General features: G+C 28.5%; 1 protein-coding gene and 1 pseudogene across 4 annotated transcripts in view; both read left to right on the forward strand.

Annotated features, from left to right (window-relative positions):
• LOC142330175 (polynucleotide 5'-hydroxyl-kinase NOL9-like) overlaps window positions 1-9760 on the forward strand; it is a 59110-nt gene extending 49350 nt beyond the window's left edge. For 3 of the 4 annotated variants that reach the window (XR_012757714.1, XR_012757713.1, XR_012757715.1), the window contains 3 exons: window positions 461-603; window positions 4767-5053; window positions 9384-9760. Coding sequence is in view for 1 of the 4 variants with exons in the window: in XM_075375281.1 (XP_075231396.1) it covers window positions 461-603; window positions 4767-4999 (376 nt within the window). In the remaining 3 variants the exon portion in view is untranslated. The remainder of the gene's footprint in view (window positions 1-460; window positions 604-4766; window positions 5054-9383) is intronic. The other variant, XM_075375281.1, reaches the window with a different exon arrangement.
• Window positions 9761-15225: 5465 nt separating this feature from the next.
• The window catches only part of LOC142330373 (general transcription and DNA repair factor IIH helicase/translocase subunit XPB-like), a 44065-nt pseudogene continuing 41780 nt past the window's right edge, over window positions 15226-17510 (forward strand).

Here is a 17510-nt window from a genome sequence, read left to right on the forward strand (position 1 = left end):
TCATCTCTACATTGGTAGAAAACATAAAATAAAATTATAAAATGAAAAAATTACATAGTTTATACAACTGCTTTACAGTTTAATACATCCAATATACACTTCTAGATTATTTTTTGATGGTTATTTTTTTAATATTAAAAAAATAAAAAAATTTAAAATTGAGACTCACTTTCGTAGTAGCTGTAAATATTCTTTCATAATTTATTTTTGGCAATGATCTAGTCTTATCCTAATTGATGCTGCAAGTGGCATTGAAGATGGCTAGGTAACCAGTGTAACATGTGTTCAGATTAGTATATTAATTTTACAACTTATGCTTATGTAAAATTTGCATGTTGTAGTTAATTTCTTTGTATACACATCCTGTTTCTATTAGGTATGTGAAATGAAGTTGTGTTTTTTTCTTTATTTCATTGTCTAATTTAGAAGTTTTTTTATAATGTTTATATTTTTGTTTCAGATCTTTCTTTTACGGCAGCGTTGATGTTATCCATAATCTGAAGTTTTATTTTATTTGTATTCAAAATGTGATTGATTATTGTAACTCCCAGGAGGAATTGAAAAATATCCCTTGGTTTATTAATACTATTGGATATAATAAAGGTAATATCAATTAACAACAGTATCTATAACCTTAATTTTATTACTGTATACAGTTTATATTATTATTATTATTTATGATTTGTACAATCACTAGGATACATGAAAAAATTACTTTACCTTCAGCTTTGCTTAACTTGCAGTGATTTATGAGAAGGACTGAATCTCAAATAGTCAAGATTTGATTATGAGAAGGACTGAATCTCAAATAGTCAAGATTTGATTATGAGAAGGACTGAATCTCAAATAGTCAAGATTTGATATGTACAAACTACTCATTCTGATATTTGGTTTTTGCTCTTGTGAAGTTATGATCAGTTTCCAGCCTAATTGCTTTGTACACCATGATGTCATTCTAAGATATGTACTTCTAACCGTTTAAGCCACAAGTTGCTATTATTGATAACTTGATTAAGGGATTCATGCCTCAAACCCTTTATAACGTTCACATTTATTCCTGTTTCTAAAAAAATGCTTCTTAAATCAAGAAAAATATAGGAACATTGCTGTATTAGCAATTCTTTCAAACTTTTTCAAGATAGTTGTCTGTACTGGACAACTGAGGTTAATTTTCTGGACACAGATATGAAATTGATGAGTTTGGCTTCAGACCTGTGAAGTTTTTTAAATTGGTCCACTCATTTAATAAATATTGTTATTGATGCTTTGGATTTGAGGACAAAGTGATGCTGCTATTTCCAGAAGTAAATAAATATTTTATTCCAGTTGAATGTAATGCTCTACTCCATGGATAAAAAAGTGATTGTGGTAAAATCTTCATCAGAGCAGGGGCAAATGTACAACTAATTATAAAAAATTATAATAAATATAATTAAAGTTCATTTCGACTTTAAAAGAACAATTTTTATAATAAAAAAATTATTTGAAAATATAAAATAACAGTATAGAAAGAACTAATGGAAATTATTTAACTACATATTTGTACTCATTAAACAAAGATGCAGAAAAGTTTTTATATTTAATTTTATTGACTGGGTAAAGATTTCTGTGAAAGAAAATTTCTTTACCTTTGTTGTAAAAATTTGTAAGAAAATCTTTTAGATTGGTCATTAATTCAACGTTTCTCAACCTTTCAGTATTTACAACCCAATTCTTAATCATAATTTTCATTGTGCCCCCCTCTCGTACAATAATAATGTATTTTGAAGCTAAAAATACACTACAACCTTAATTACAAACTTTCAAGAATAAGTAAATTTATTGATATTTGGTAACACCGATCCACCGCATTGACAAAACCAAAATTGATGCCTCTATATTGCTCTCTTGTCTTATTTCCACCATATCAAACATTCTTGCAGTTTTGCGAGAAGGAACTTCTCGCAGAAGGAACTTCAAGAATGTTCGAGACAAACTGTTCCAGTTTGTCTCGAACATTCTTGAACGTCTGCACAAATGTGTATAAATGCTGCATCTTGTTCAATTCCAGCCAGTCTCAGTTGAGTCCTTCTATTGCTATCAAATCTTATCATCAATGTGTATGTTGCATGTTAATTGCTATTCATGATATGAAATATTCACAACAATACATTTATACATTTTTAAGTGGGCAGAAGCGAGCATTAGATGATAGTGAAGCATCAAAACGTACACAGATGAGTATGGTTCTGAAAATAAAATTAAGAAACACTCCCAAGAACACTTAAATTATGGGTTTATCATTAATGAAGTAAATGAAGAAGAAGGCTCCTGTGTGTAATTTGCTCAAAAATTTTGGCAGCAGACAGCATGAAACTTAAAATAACTTAAACAACATTTGGAAACACTTCATAGTGAGTAAGTTAACAAACCCTGAGAATTCTTTGAATTAAAATTAAATTTGTATGAAAAGCAAACAACATTTTTAAAAAAAAAACTTTGTGAATGAAAGCTTTATTTGCCACAGTTTCATATAAAATAGCCAGATGTAAAAAGCCTCATGCTATTGATGAAGAGCTTATTTTTCCAGCTGCAGTTGAGATTGTAGAAATTATGTTTATAATTTTGCCAAACAATTGCAGTTCATACCTCTATCAAATGATACTGCTGCCTGTTGAATTGGTGATATTCCTGAAGATGTACAACATCAGCTTTTTGGAAAGTTGTGTGACAAATTGTTTTCAATTCAGCTTGATAAGGCAAAGCAATAAATATGCTTGTCTCATTGCCCATGTTCAATTTTGTGATGGCATGTCAGCAGTAGAACTACTCTTCTGCAAACCAATAGAACTCAAAGCAACAGCACTCGCTTTATTTGCTATCTTAAATGATTTTATACACAAGGCAAACATTGAGTGAAAAAATTGCGTCAGAATATGCACCAATGGTACTTATTCAATGTCTGGAAGATTCCAAAGTATACAAGCACTTGTGAAATAAAAATCTCCACAGTGTATCTGGATACATTGCATGATCCACAGAGAAGCTTTGGCTTCCAAAGAAATGAGTCCTGGTCTGAATATTGTGTTAACATTGGTTGTAACCATAGTAAATTATATAAAAATGAAACTCCTAAAATCAAGAATCTTTTCTGCACTTTGTAAAGATATGGGTGCAGTACATTTAGCGATATTATTTTATTGTGAGGCAAGATGATTGTCACATGGAAAATCTTTGCAATGTGTTTATGAATTAAAGAGATGAAATCATCATTTTTCTAGAAGAGGAAAACTGACCAGAAGCCGAGAGATTTCAAGGTGGTTTATTTGTGATGTTATTCAGCTACTTGGGTGACATATTCAAGAAATTAAATACTTTGAATCTTCAACTCCAAGGAGCAAGTACACATATGTTGGATACGAGTGATAAAATTAATGCTTTTTGTAAAAAATTTGAATTTAAAGTAAACACCTTAGAAATGTTTACAGATGTGGATGAATGTGTTAAAACTTACAAAATGTTTACAGATGTGGATGAATGTGTTAAAACTTACAAGGATGAAGAACAGCATGTGAAAGTTGTTTTTGTAACTGTTGAAAATCATGTAGCCATGCTGGCAAAGAATTTTAAAAAGGATTTTCTTGCTGACGATACCTTGATAGCAAGTTACAAGTGGGTTAGGGATCCATTTCTAAATACTCCTGAAAGGCGCTCAACTGCCGAAAAAGAAATCTTCATAGACTTCATGGTAAGTGGAAAAACAAAAGATAATTTAATAATAAATTGCTCTTTGAATATTTAGCAGGGGTGGATGATGAATTTTCTGCACTGAAAACAAGAGCGTTTCATATACTATTACCATTTTCAAAACCTACCTTTGCAAAACTGGATTTTCTGCTATTGCTGCTTTGAAGACAAAATATAGATCTCAGCTAAATGTAGAAAAAGAACTTAGAATGTTTATTTCTAATATTAAACTATCATTTGAAAAACTTTGTTCTGCTAGGCAGGCCCAAGGGAGTCATTAATAATTATTAAACTTGTTTTTAATTTAGTATTGATAAATTAATTATTAAGTACATTTTGCAGTACTAATACAATCCTATTTATAAGTGCATTATGTCAGTGTAAATGTGTATTTTATTATGTCAGCTGTATTTTGTTTTGCTTTCCTTTCAGTAAATTAATACATTTTTTTAATAATATTTTTTTTCGATATGCTCACGCCCCCCATTTAGTGTTAACATGTTCCTCCTAGGAGGCACACTCACAGGGTCCTACACTGCATTAATTTGTTAAAAATAGCAATGGAAGTGAAAATGAAATATCAATAATAATGATAATAAATAGAAAAAGTAAAGGATAAATGTAAAAAGTTGATAATGAGATTGGTTGAGCCATGATAAAGGTACTGTAAAATGAGAAAAGCAGCCTTATATATCGGATGATTATATATAGATACTAAATTGTCATTCCATGCACATTATATTGCATTTCATTTTGTTTTATTTTCAAAGATGTTACTGTCTGAGACATTTCAGGTGTTAATGAACCATTAACATCTGGCTGCATAATTATACATTTTTGTCTTGGGCCATTGTGAAACAGTTTATTATTTTACATTTTTATCAGTTTAGTTTAAATTTATATTTTCTTGGTTAAAAAACTTCTAGTTTATGTAAAATTAGACTGATAGTTACTTGGAAGTACATCAATTAGTAATGATATATAAAATTGTATTGCTATGATTTTGTTTTCAAATAAATTTGAATTATTTATTTTTACAGGGATGGGTGTTCTTATTGTGTCAAGTATGATTAAAAAAGTATCACCGACTGTTCTTGTACAGATTGAGTCACAACATAAAGCGCGTAACTTTCCTGCTTTATTAGATCCTGAATTTGTTGAAGATAACATTTTAAATCTCTGCAGGAGTGAACATGACCCAAAAGTTCTCAATTATGAATTATTACCTATACCATCAGCTGTAGAAAATATAGGGTTTTATAAAAAGAATTAAAAGAAACAGCAAGCACAGACTTGGTACGTTTAAGAAATGAAGGATTTAAAAAATGTAATTATATCCTTTAATTGTTGAAGCCTTGATTAATATATTTTTAAACTCATATTTATAAGTAAGAATGGTTCTCTGACTACAATGTTATAAGAAAACTATTTTTTTACAAAATATTTTTTCAGCAACAATTGTGGAAATCACCAGTACATGCAGACAAATATTAGTGAAATGAGAAATCATTTTTTGAAGTAATTTATAATTTTTTAACTGTATTATGACTACAAACGTGTTTCTACATCTATTTTAATAGCAAGATATGTTGGATGAAATAACTGATGTAAAAATGTCTGATCTTGGCTGAGAATCAAACCCAAGACCAGCTTGCTAATCAGTACACTGGCTACAAAATATGATAAATGAAATAAAGGGGAAATACAATATTAAATATAATATTAGTCGATACAGCTGAGAGATTAAGATTGTCTTTTGCTAGTGATTTTAATTAGCTTAAAAAATGTTAAAAGAAAATTTAAGTAAATTGTTGATATGTTTTATTATATTATATTTATTTCAGTTAGCTTTAATTTCATGCAAGTTTTACTAATTTATTAATATTAAAAATATACTACATCTTAATTGGCTTTGGCACCTATTTAATTTTGTCTAGTTTGAACTTGAGACAGTGTCACTAAGTTATCCTGTGACCAAAGTACTGGACGATTCAAAAAGGATTTCTCAAATTTAAAAGCATATGAAAATTTATTTAGATAACTTACAAATTCAGTTGAGGTCTCATTTTGTAGCAAAACACAAAGTTTTGATTTATATAGTTTATTAGTTTTGAAGTATGCCACCAGTATTGTTAAAAATGGATACATTTACTGGTGTGGAATGTTCTCACTGTGTGTTTTGGTTCCATGATTTGCAGTCAGCAACTGCAGTTCAAAGTAATTTTCATAGAGAGTAGGGTAGCAAGCTTTCTAGTAAGCTTACAATATTTACTCTTGGCATCAAACCTTCATTGAGACAGGTTGTTCTGTTACACATACAAAATCACCGGGATGCCCGTGCTGCTGTGGGACAACTCGAACACTTTGCATGTAATCTGAAGAAATCAACTCGACACTTATCACGTGAGTGGCATTCTACAAACTACTGTTTGGCGCATTTTATGTAAATGATTGCACTTGAAGCCATACAAACTAACCACGGTTCAACACATACAGATGATGATAAAGTTGGTTGGCTGCAGTTTTGGTTGAAAATGATGGATGGAATTGCAGACAACAATACATTTTTAGACAATGTAATTTTTAGTGATGAGTCAATGTTTCACATCAGTGGCTAGGTGAACATCCATAATTACGGAATATGGGGTAGCAGAAACCCTCATGAAACTTTGCAGTCCATTTGTGATGGGGCTAAGATCAGTGTTTTTTGAGGCAACTGTAAGTTGTATCGTTTATCTGGACATGCTTCAAAATTTTCTAATTCCTCAGTTAGATAATGATGACCAAGATGGACGGATGGTAATTCCATCAGCAAGATGGAATTACCACCTCACTACTGTATAGAAGTCTGAAATTTTCTTGGTACTCGATTCCTAGTTTGGTGGATTGGTCCTGAAAGTCCAATTGCATGGCCACCTCGCTCCCCAGATTTGACCTCACTAGAGTTTTTTTGTGGGGTTTCATTAAAGATTAGGTTTATGTACCACCTTTGGTTGCTGATCTTGTTGAACTAAGACTGAATTAATGCTGCAACTGCAGAGGTAACGCCCGACTTGCTGGCTACAGTCTGGAATAAAATTGACTTCAGTTGGGATGTATGTCGCATTACAAATGGAAACCATGTAGAACCAAAGTGAATGTTGGGTGACAAACTTTGTGTTTTTTTATGAATGAGACTTCAACCAAATCTGTAAGTTATCTCAATAAATTTTTATATGCCTTTAAAATTTGAAGTCGTTTTTGAATCAACCGGTATGTCATTAATTTAGGTATTTATTAAAATAATAATACAAATATTTTTTTATTGTTCCTTTTTGTATTATTAAACTTTAAAAAAATTGACTACAAAATAAAGGACTTTTCTTATAAGACTGACATTTAAAAGTAAATGTGTATGGTAATGCATTTTCAAAATTTAATTAATTTATTTTCTGCATTTCTACACATTATATTAATTGCTTTTGTAAAATAGTTCCACACCATATATAGCACAACAAAAACATAATAAAAAGTATGTATAAATGAGATCCATGCAGTAAATATATAACTATTTATACGAGGGCTGTCCAGAAAGTAACTTGTGTTGGTGCCTAGCATATAGATGGGGATAGAGCCGCCATCTTGGCGTCAAAATGTTTTTACATCCAGTGTGCATCAAGCTGTCATATTGTGTGGTTTATGATTTTTCTACTTTGTTCGTTGTGAATTATTGAAATGTGCGCTATAATAGAAAATCCCGCGAGTTCTGAGTTGCAGACGCAGTTCAGTGATTAGGAGGATTTTACTGGCAAAAAACCTCAAACCAATTGAAATACATCAACTTTGCAAGGTGTATGGAGATGGAATAATGAGTGAAGGGGGAGTGAGGCAGTGATGCATTCAGTTAAAAATGGCCGCACCAATGTTCATGATGACGACCGCAGTGGTCGGCCTAACCTTGTGACTGATGAACTGATGATGAAAATCAACAATAAAATTCGTGAAAATTGCCGCATTACGATTGCAGAACTCTCTCTTCACTTCCTACAAATTTCACAAAGTTTACTGCATGAATTGTATCGGGGAAGCTTGGTTATCACAATTTTTGTGCAAGATGGGTGTCAAAAATCTAAGGTGGCAGATTTCTATTGAGAAGGAATTGAAAAGCTTGTGCATTGTTCTGATAAGTGCCTCAATTTAAATGGCAACTATGTAGAAAAGTAGTTTACGATTGTCCCTTTCAAATGTATATAATAAAATTTCTTTTTTTTTATTTGGTTTTGTATATATATATATATATATATAAATATATATACACCCAAGAGGGCTGTTCAGAAAGTAACTTATGTTTTGAAATAAAAAAACAACTATATATAATATATATAGCCAAATATATAATATAACCAACCAATATATATATGTACACATCAGATATATCAAAAATATTAACATTTAGAAACAATGCTTTGCATTATTTAAAATTCATTTACACTTTAATATGCTTCGCGTAATAGTATATCTCATATATACCACATATCTTTTAAAAGTTTAAAACTCATTGACCTCAAATTTTCTGGAAGTTTCATATATAATTTAATTTTGCATGTTATATTTTTAATTTTAATACATTATAAATTTTGATTCAGGAGAAGAGGGAAATCATTTGAGAACTGATTCTAGAGTTTGAAATAAGGAAAAATATTTGTGTGCATGAACTTTTTTTTAAAAAAGAAACGTTTTTCAGTACTAAAGTTTTATGATTTACGTTGGATATCATGAAAACCACGAAAAATACAGTCCTGGAACCTGTTTTATTAAATTTTTCAGGTCAAGAAATTTAAGACCCCATCAAATTTAGTCCTTTTATAACGCCTTAAAAATTCAGTATTTCACTGGGAACTAAAATCTGGGTGAAATTTTTCACTAGCCATAAGTCAGTAACAAAGCATTTTCTGTCATATGTTTGTATGAACTTTTTATCCTTATTTCAAGCCCTAGAAGCAGTTTCACTCTGCATTGACTTAAGTGAAGCTGATCTTACAGTTTAGTGGTTTTGTAGGTATGCATAAGACAAAATTCATATTTCACATATTTTTTTTATATGAATTACTTCATATTTCCTTTAAAATTTTAACTTATGTATATTAATTTTTTAAGATCAGCTGAACTGAATTTATTAAATTCAGCATCTTAAATATGCATGTCTTTATACTTATTTATGGTATTGCAACTACTTTTTTATGTGAACACAAAAATGATATTTTAATTCAAGATGATTTCTAGCATTAACATCAACTGATGTCAGGTGAGAGTAATGATAAAGGTCTTGGCCTTTATTGACTGCCATCATTATTCTCACCTGGCTGTAAAAGCATTAAAAGTATTTTTTTTTTTTTTAGAAACTATTTAATAACTTCACTTTGATTTGTCATTAAAAAAAGAAATTTTCTAAAAATATCTTTTTAATGATGACTTGTTAGAATTGTTTAAAATTATACGATGATTGTAGTTTTCTTGCCATCTTCTTGATGGTAAGATATAGAACTCATTACAAAGTAATTTGTGTAACAGTTCTACTGTAGATCATAAGATTGTATTTCGAGACAATTATTATTATTATATATTCTTTCAATTATCAGTGCTATTGTATTCTTTATTGTCTTCTTTTTTTTTAATAGGTATTGTAAGAGGTGTGAAGAAAGAGACTGAAGAACTGTTTTTATTAACACCTCTTAATGAAGATATGTTAAGTCAAGTCAATAGTATAATTAAAGGATGTGTCTATTTACCAAATACAATTTTTTGTAATCCTCCAGAAAGTGTAACAAGACATGTACCTTATACATCCGTTAGTAATAATGTGCTGAGTGGTGTAGCAAAGAAAACTTATAAAAACCTAGATACCGTATAAAGACTATTTTAATAAATTTTTCTGTAATCCTCCAGACATAGGATATGTACCTTATACATCCATTAGTAATAATGTACTGAGTGGTGTAGTTAAAAAACTTATAATTAAGCCTTGATATTGAGTAAATAAAATTTTTTTAATACATTTTTAATGTTTTTTTTTTTTTTTTTTTTTTTATAATTATTATATAATGCTTATTTTATTAAGTTTTAAGTGTGGCTAAATTGTTATGCAATTAATTATAGTGAGAGCTGTGTGATTATTAGTTTGTTTGTTATTATAAATGCCTTTATATAGTTACAATATCAAACAACTCTGAAATTGTATAGTAATGTCAATAACTTAGAACTACTTAGAACAGAAAAACCTAAAAAAAAACTAATACCAACAGTTGACTTTTGTGGAATCCCACATCAGTTGGTATATAATTATATCAAATAACAAAAACAGAAAAGAAATAAAATTTAGAAAACAAACCCCAGGATTAATAGCATCTATTAAAAAGAAGTAGAAAATTGTTTTTACAATCTGTGTTTAAGTGTAAAGTAGGGATACGTATTTACTTAAATTAACATAATACATTATTATCTTTTTTGTTTTAGTATTCTTTTAGTTAATTTTCAGTACAATAAAAAATCGGTAGTTAAATACCTGAAAAATACCATGAAATAAATAACATAATAAATTTAAATAAATAGTTGATTTATTAGCAGTTAACATTTTTAAAACACAGTTATTCAGCACAATGTATCAGCTATTTATAAATAATTTACATTAGACAAAAACTTAACAATTACAAAATTATTAAATTGCTAAAATTTAAGTTATGCCACTTACTACATAAATACTACTTTTTAAGCATAAAAACAGGTACGAGTAACATTAAAAGTTTAAATTTATCTGATAATTGATACTGTTGGGTATTTCTGATGAGCTCTTGCGATTAGACTTGTCAAACTTTCCAGTAGTTAATAATATTAAAAAGCGTTTCTGATAGGATTCTTTCAGTGGTATATTGAGATCCAAAGCTGATTTTACTACAGCAGAACATCTTTTTAAATTGTTTTGTGAATCTGTAAAATAAGTATAAGTATTTTAAAATTAAAAAAAAATATGTGTCAGTCTTAACAGGCTGTTGTATTAAAGTATAGAGGCAGTAAAAATCGGGTCACTAATTTTTAAGTCAAATGAGTCTTTTCTAACTCAGAGCTACTTTACAATAGTGTATTCATAACTAGTGTCAACTTAAAAAAATTTTTAAATATTATATGTGTTTAAATGTGTAATAAAACAGTAATAATTAATAATGTTATCAAGGAGAAATTTTATTTTATTTTTCACGCACCTGTACACTTTTTACTAGTTTTAAAAAAAAACATTGTTAGGAAGAAGGTTAATTACTAGTTAAAAAGATTGTAGGTGACCTAATGAGATTTAATTCCCTCTTGAAACTGACATAACCATGACCAAATTAACAAGAACCCCATGCCAAGCTTAATAAGGAAAGTGAAAATCGAAGTGGTTTTCTCACCATCTTCTTTACTGAGCCAGTTTGACTATAAAGTGAACATTATTATTCAGAGAAATAACTCAGAACTGTAGGTTCTTAAATGTGCTCTACATATGTAAAAACAATGTACTCCTGGTGAGAGATAATGCATTACATTATCTTGATAGAAAAAAAATTTAATAAAACTCACAAAATTTACAGTGAGAAACTGCTCTTTATTTTTATTCTATCAATATTTTTCTACAGATAAAAAATAAATGCTTAATGAAATCAAATAATTATTACTACAGCAGAAATATCTAAACTAAAAACAAAATTTCAAGGGTAATCAACAAACATCAATAAAAAAAAAATACATGTTATAGACTGTATATCCCACACTATTTTTTTATCTAGTATTATATATATAATATAAATAATTTTGTTAAAAATTCAAATAATTCATCACATACTGACCAATGTGTTATTTAAAAAAATAGATGAGTAAATAAATGAGTTAAACTTAATTTTTAAAACTAAGAATATATATTTTCTTTTTGAATACTCAAATAATTAAAAATATTGAAACTTTGTTAATCAAATTTAATATTATAACATATATAATGGGACATCAAAATTTACATATACACTTATTATATTATTCAAAATATAAAACATAATTTCAAATAAAATTTCAGAAAATTAAAAGAATATTTTTATTGTAATAGATGTGTATATTATTTAATAAACTGAAGATAAGGGGTACTGCGAAAATTGTTATTGGAAATTAATAATAATGCTAAGTTACTTATTTAATTACTGTTTTGGTGGTTTATATGTTGTATTTTGTTTTGTATTCTGTTTTGTAATTTATATATATATATATAATATAGAAAAGTAACCTAGGAAATCTGTAGAACATTTTTGAATATAAATTTTCTTATATTAGGCAGAAATTCATGTTGAGATTACCTATGATATTAAATGTGTTATAATATTTCAAACGCATATTAAAATTGTTTAAATTTTAAAAAAAAATATATTATATACATCTTTAATATGTCAAAGTAATCCTTCCCCAGCTTAATAATAGTTTAAGTGGCTATATAATTAGGATAACTAGTGTGATATATATTTATATTATTATTATGCTTTTACGTGCAACATGGGACCACTTAAGTCAATTTTAGTTAATCTTTTCTGAGAAAAGCGTGTTATTTTACTCTTCCGAGCTGCCCAGTATTTCTTCATCCGTTCAGATCATTCTACTTTTAATACTACTACTGTAATTGTGTAATAAGTACAAGGTGAATCACTAGTTATCCTAATTCTATAGCCGCTTAAACTATTATTAAGCTGGAGAAGGATTACTTTGACACAGTAAAGATGTATATATTATATATTTTTTTTAATTAAATACAATTTTAATATGCGTTTGAAATATTATAACACATTCAATGTCATAGATAACCTCAACATGAATTTCTGCCTAATATAAGAAAATTTGTATTCAAAAATGTTCTATATATGTGAGCATATATACAGCAAATATATGAGTGACTGGGAAGTTCCTGAACAGTGAAAATTTTTTAAAAGACTAACCAGGTCACATACCAATAATAATGACACCAAAGACCATTACAGTAATTGAACCATAGCAGAGTAAAATCTGTGCATAACAGTGAATGAAATCTGGTTATAAGTCATACATAAATATAATAATTATACCACACTGTTCATGATCAGCAGTTCAATAAAGAGCCTGTAACAAGAATGCCGTACCAAATGTGTGTAGATGGTGTATTCCTAGATACAACTTTCTGGAAGTGAGACCTGGATCCACTAACAAAAATTGGAAACCAAGAAAGTAAGTTATTTTATTTGTCTTATGTCCTAATCAAAATTGAAAATAACCAAAACCCTACCTAACAATCAGCAGAAAATTTATCATCATACTGATTTTGTTTTTTGATGAGCTAAAGATAATTTTGGTGTACTGTATACCCAGGAAAACAATTCCACCAGTTCAATCTACATCTCAGAAATCACTTGAATTCTGCAATCAAGCCCAAATAACATGTACTTCTGAGAAGGTTGTATTGTTGCAATACAGCTTTCCATTACTACTGTTTTTTTCCCAAGAGTGTATCTTTTACATAGAAGAACTCTTCTTAGAGTCTAATCTTTCAGGTCTAATAAGAAGAAAAGCAGATAGTGCTTAAATGGCTAAGCTTCCATTCAAACGATTTTATTTCTATCAATCCACTAATGAAGCACTGATACACTTGCACTGCTTATCAAGGACTAGACTCTTCCTCATATTTTATACATAATTTTACATAGAAAAAACATATTTTAAAATGAAATGTTACAAGAAAGTCAGATTTCATGACAAATGAAGTAGGCTAATCAAATGAAAATATACTTTTCCTTGATTACCAGTTTGGGTAACCTACATTATTATTTAGAAATTAGAATTAAATGAAAGATTACTAAATTTCTTGGTTGAAGTGAGAGATGGCTGAGCAAAATTATCATTACAATTTATTTTAATAAAAGCTGCAGTGGCAGACAATATAAATATACTAGTGAAGTTATTCTGTATACTTACAATAATAGTCAAAAAGACTATGAAGAACAGATGAATATTGATCGACGGCATTAAGTTTCAGCAACACTTCACACAGTCTATGGACAACATCAATTTTATGGCACTGCATGTAAGAAACACATCAAACAGGTACCAATGGCTTTATTACAATAATAAGTTCCTCATTATCATTCAATATTTTTTTTGCTAATTCCTGATCTGCAAACCATTCACTTTCTTGTAATGATCTCCATAAAATAGCCATGGGATAATAATTATCATATTTATCAGCTAATTGTTTAATAAACTTTGTCATTACAACCAATAAAGCTTCCCCATGCTTCATTATTACATCAGAGATGATATCATATATTATGTAATTTAGTTCATACTTTAAACTAACTGAGCAGTTCTGATATAACTGTTCTAAAATATCAAGAATACCATAACATTTGAGCTGTGTAGTGTTTAAAACCACAGTACTTCTTAAACTCATTTGCATACAAACACTTATGGTATGACTGCATTAATTCCAAACCTTCTTTTTCTCCTAATTTTGCAAATAATTTTGTTAAGTATAACATAAATCCATACGGTAAACAGTATGATCTTTCTTTACATAGTTTAATACAAGTAACAGTATTATTTACATTGTGAACCCTTAAAGAATCTATTATTTTGGAAACAAGTTCTTCTTTTGTACAATGATCAGGCAATTCCAATATTTGACAAGGGTTGGTAAAAATATTGATTAAATTTGTTTTGTTTAATGATACTTTGAAAATAAATTCATTAAATTTATTGCAATTTTCTTGAACTAAATTTTCCGTATAAATATCCAAAACATCGTAGTTTAGAACGTTTCTTGAACTACTTTTACTAGTATGTCTATGAACTAAATTAAAATGTAATCGTAAATGGTTAAATTTACATAATCTACTACATAAAGTATTATGAGTCAATGCCATAACAATAAGTCAGTCAATAACGGTACAAAATAGTTTCGGGTACCGCATTTAAGTACAGCTTTATTTGACTTTTATACATTTATAAAATACATGATCTATCAGAATAACTTAAGGTCGCTAGTTTCGTGTTTTAAACTTAAATTAATCTGCTGACTGACCCTCTGCAAGAAGAAAGTATTTTTGAAAAAATAAGCAAATCTAATTACAATAAGAATGAGCAAACACCGCACAACCTGCTAACGTTTTGAAAATTTCAACGTTACTCTGGAAAATTATTTGAGGTTAGTTCCAATTCTGTGATGTGCAATAGATATCGAATTATGAACTGCTTTTTTCATGCCAAATATTGACTAATGTTAATTTACTAGAATGTCTTAGTTTTTCTTCTATTTTTAAACTTTATTCATCTTTTCGGATGTGGAGGAATGTAGAATTTTATTTTAAAGTATTAATTTTTTTTTTTAGTAAGTAATTTTTTTCATTTACAAAATAATAATTGGAAGTTCGATAGTAATGATTTAGTTCCAAGAGCTATCGATAGTGTTGAAGTTTAAAGTTGTATCGTAGTCGTGATTTGCAGTCTTACAAAACGAAAGCTAATTCTTGTAAACTGCAGATGTGATAGTAATTGTAAAAGCTATGTTATATATGTATAGGCAGCCAACGTAAATAATATCTTAATATGTTAAAATGTGTTCATAGTTGGGTTACGGTTGCGAAGTAAGATTGTGCAATTTAGCTTTCTTTTGTTTAAATCACGATGGGAGGCCCAAAGCGTACTAAAAAAGATTTCGGTTAGTATTTGTGTTTTTTGATAACCTAGAACTTTGTTAGATATATAATTCTGAATTTGCAGAAATTGAAGGTGGAGAATTTACTTTGTGAAATTTCAAGCTTTGCACATAATTTTCCTTTCAGTAGAAAATATCTTGTATGTTTAAAAACTTTTCCTATTACGAAAAATTATTTAGTTAGTGTAACAAAATTCTTGAATCAATAATTACTTGTGGAATTCTGTTGATCATATGATTGATGATAATACTTTTATAATTCTACTTTACTGTTTTTATTTTTTATCTGATTTTATTTTACAGATAAAAGATCCAAGAAAAAGAAGAAAGATGATGAAGATTAATATGCTGATGATCCAGTTGAAAGAAACGATGAAGGTAATTTGTTATCTTTATATATTAATATGGAATTTAAGAAAATGAGAAAACTACAAAATTGAATACAGTTTTCCAAAAAAACTTATTGTATGTGTAAACTTTTTTAACTAAAATATTTTTTTCCTTTAAATGAAAATGTAATTTAAGTACATTATATTTATACTTAATAAATTAATAATAAACATCAAAACTAGTGGCATTAAAATGGAAATTAACAGTTCGTTACAGGAAAATGAACTGAGTCTTCTAACTAAATAATTATGAGTTATTTAACTAAATAATTCTTCACCAAAAGCTCACATCATATTTACAAGAATAATGCTCATCTAGGTGGAAACCTCATTTTGCCCTTATATGAAGGGGTCATTCTTCAAAGAAATAAGACTATTGCCTGTGTGAAATTATTTTGAACTCTTGCAGTTTTTGAAATACATAAAGTGATAATGAAAATTTATACATTATCACTCTGTTTTTCAGAATCATTTTGGCCTGGGAATAATTAATTTTGTTTTCAAAGAAAATTGTTGATATATATTTTCCATTAAAAATAATGAGGTCATCGCTGACATTTCAAGTGAAAATTCTTTTATTTCACTGTAATCGTCTTTATCCAAAACTATACACACATACCTATACTTTATTGTTTTTATGTATCATCAGAATTAAATTTAACCAAGATAAATTTACCTGGTTCAATCTTGTAATATTAATATAATTAATCCCGTCCCGGTGGTAAACATGATGTAGGAAGAACAGGTTGCAATTGTAATTAAATCAGACAGGTGACTCAATTAAATTTTTAATTTTACAAAAAAATGGACCAATTTCTGTTGAATACCAGATAATAGATCACTTTAAGGGTAGCCCTGGTTTCGGCTGAATATTACAGTATATATTAATTATTGTATAAGTGAAACACTTATTGGATTCAGGAAAGAAAATTTATGAAATAAATTTAATTAAAAAAGAAACAAGGATACCAAAATAACAAATTTATCATTTCCATGTTCACTTTTCCATTCCTCTACCTAATACTAACAGGGAATGAGAAATTTTAGATATCAGTTCCCTCTCAAACAAAGAAGACTAAACTGACTGGTATGATTATTCACCGATAATTAGAGCAGGAAACTAACAAGCAGGATGTAATGTTTTGTAATATTTTTGGGAATCAAACATAAGGTATTTTTGTATCTTGAAAATGCATGCTGACATTTGAGAGCACCTGGACAAATTTCCAGGTAAGTTTGATGAACTTTTGAATTTTTTACAATTGTGATCAATGGGAACTAGTTTATTATATTGGTTCTTAAATGATTTTGATTTTATCCTTACTTTATACCCTTCAATTTTCAGAGTATTACTCTGCGATTTGTATTAGTCAAGGTGTGGTACCACAATTTTGTAAGGGATGCATTTACCAAGTGAATAATGTTGCTTGTTAGTGCAGTATGGAATTTTTGTTATTTTAGAAGTGTAAATAATTGTAAACTAAATATTAATGAAAAAATGAATTAAATGATGTTTTTCCACCATTTGTTTGGATTACTTAGAATTTTGTATTAAAGCAGTGTATTTAGTAGCTGGCCGCAAACATGTATATAAAAAAAATTTTATTGTTTTTAAAATTAAAGATTTAATTAATTATTGACTACATATATTATATCATGTTTAAAAT

The sequence above is a fragment of the Lycorma delicatula genome, chromosome 9, assembly GCF_047948215.1.
Source record: "Lycorma delicatula isolate Av1 chromosome 9, ASM4794821v1, whole genome shotgun sequence".
In the NCBI taxonomy this organism is placed as follows: domain Eukaryota; kingdom Metazoa; phylum Arthropoda; class Insecta; order Hemiptera; family Fulgoridae; genus Lycorma; species Lycorma delicatula.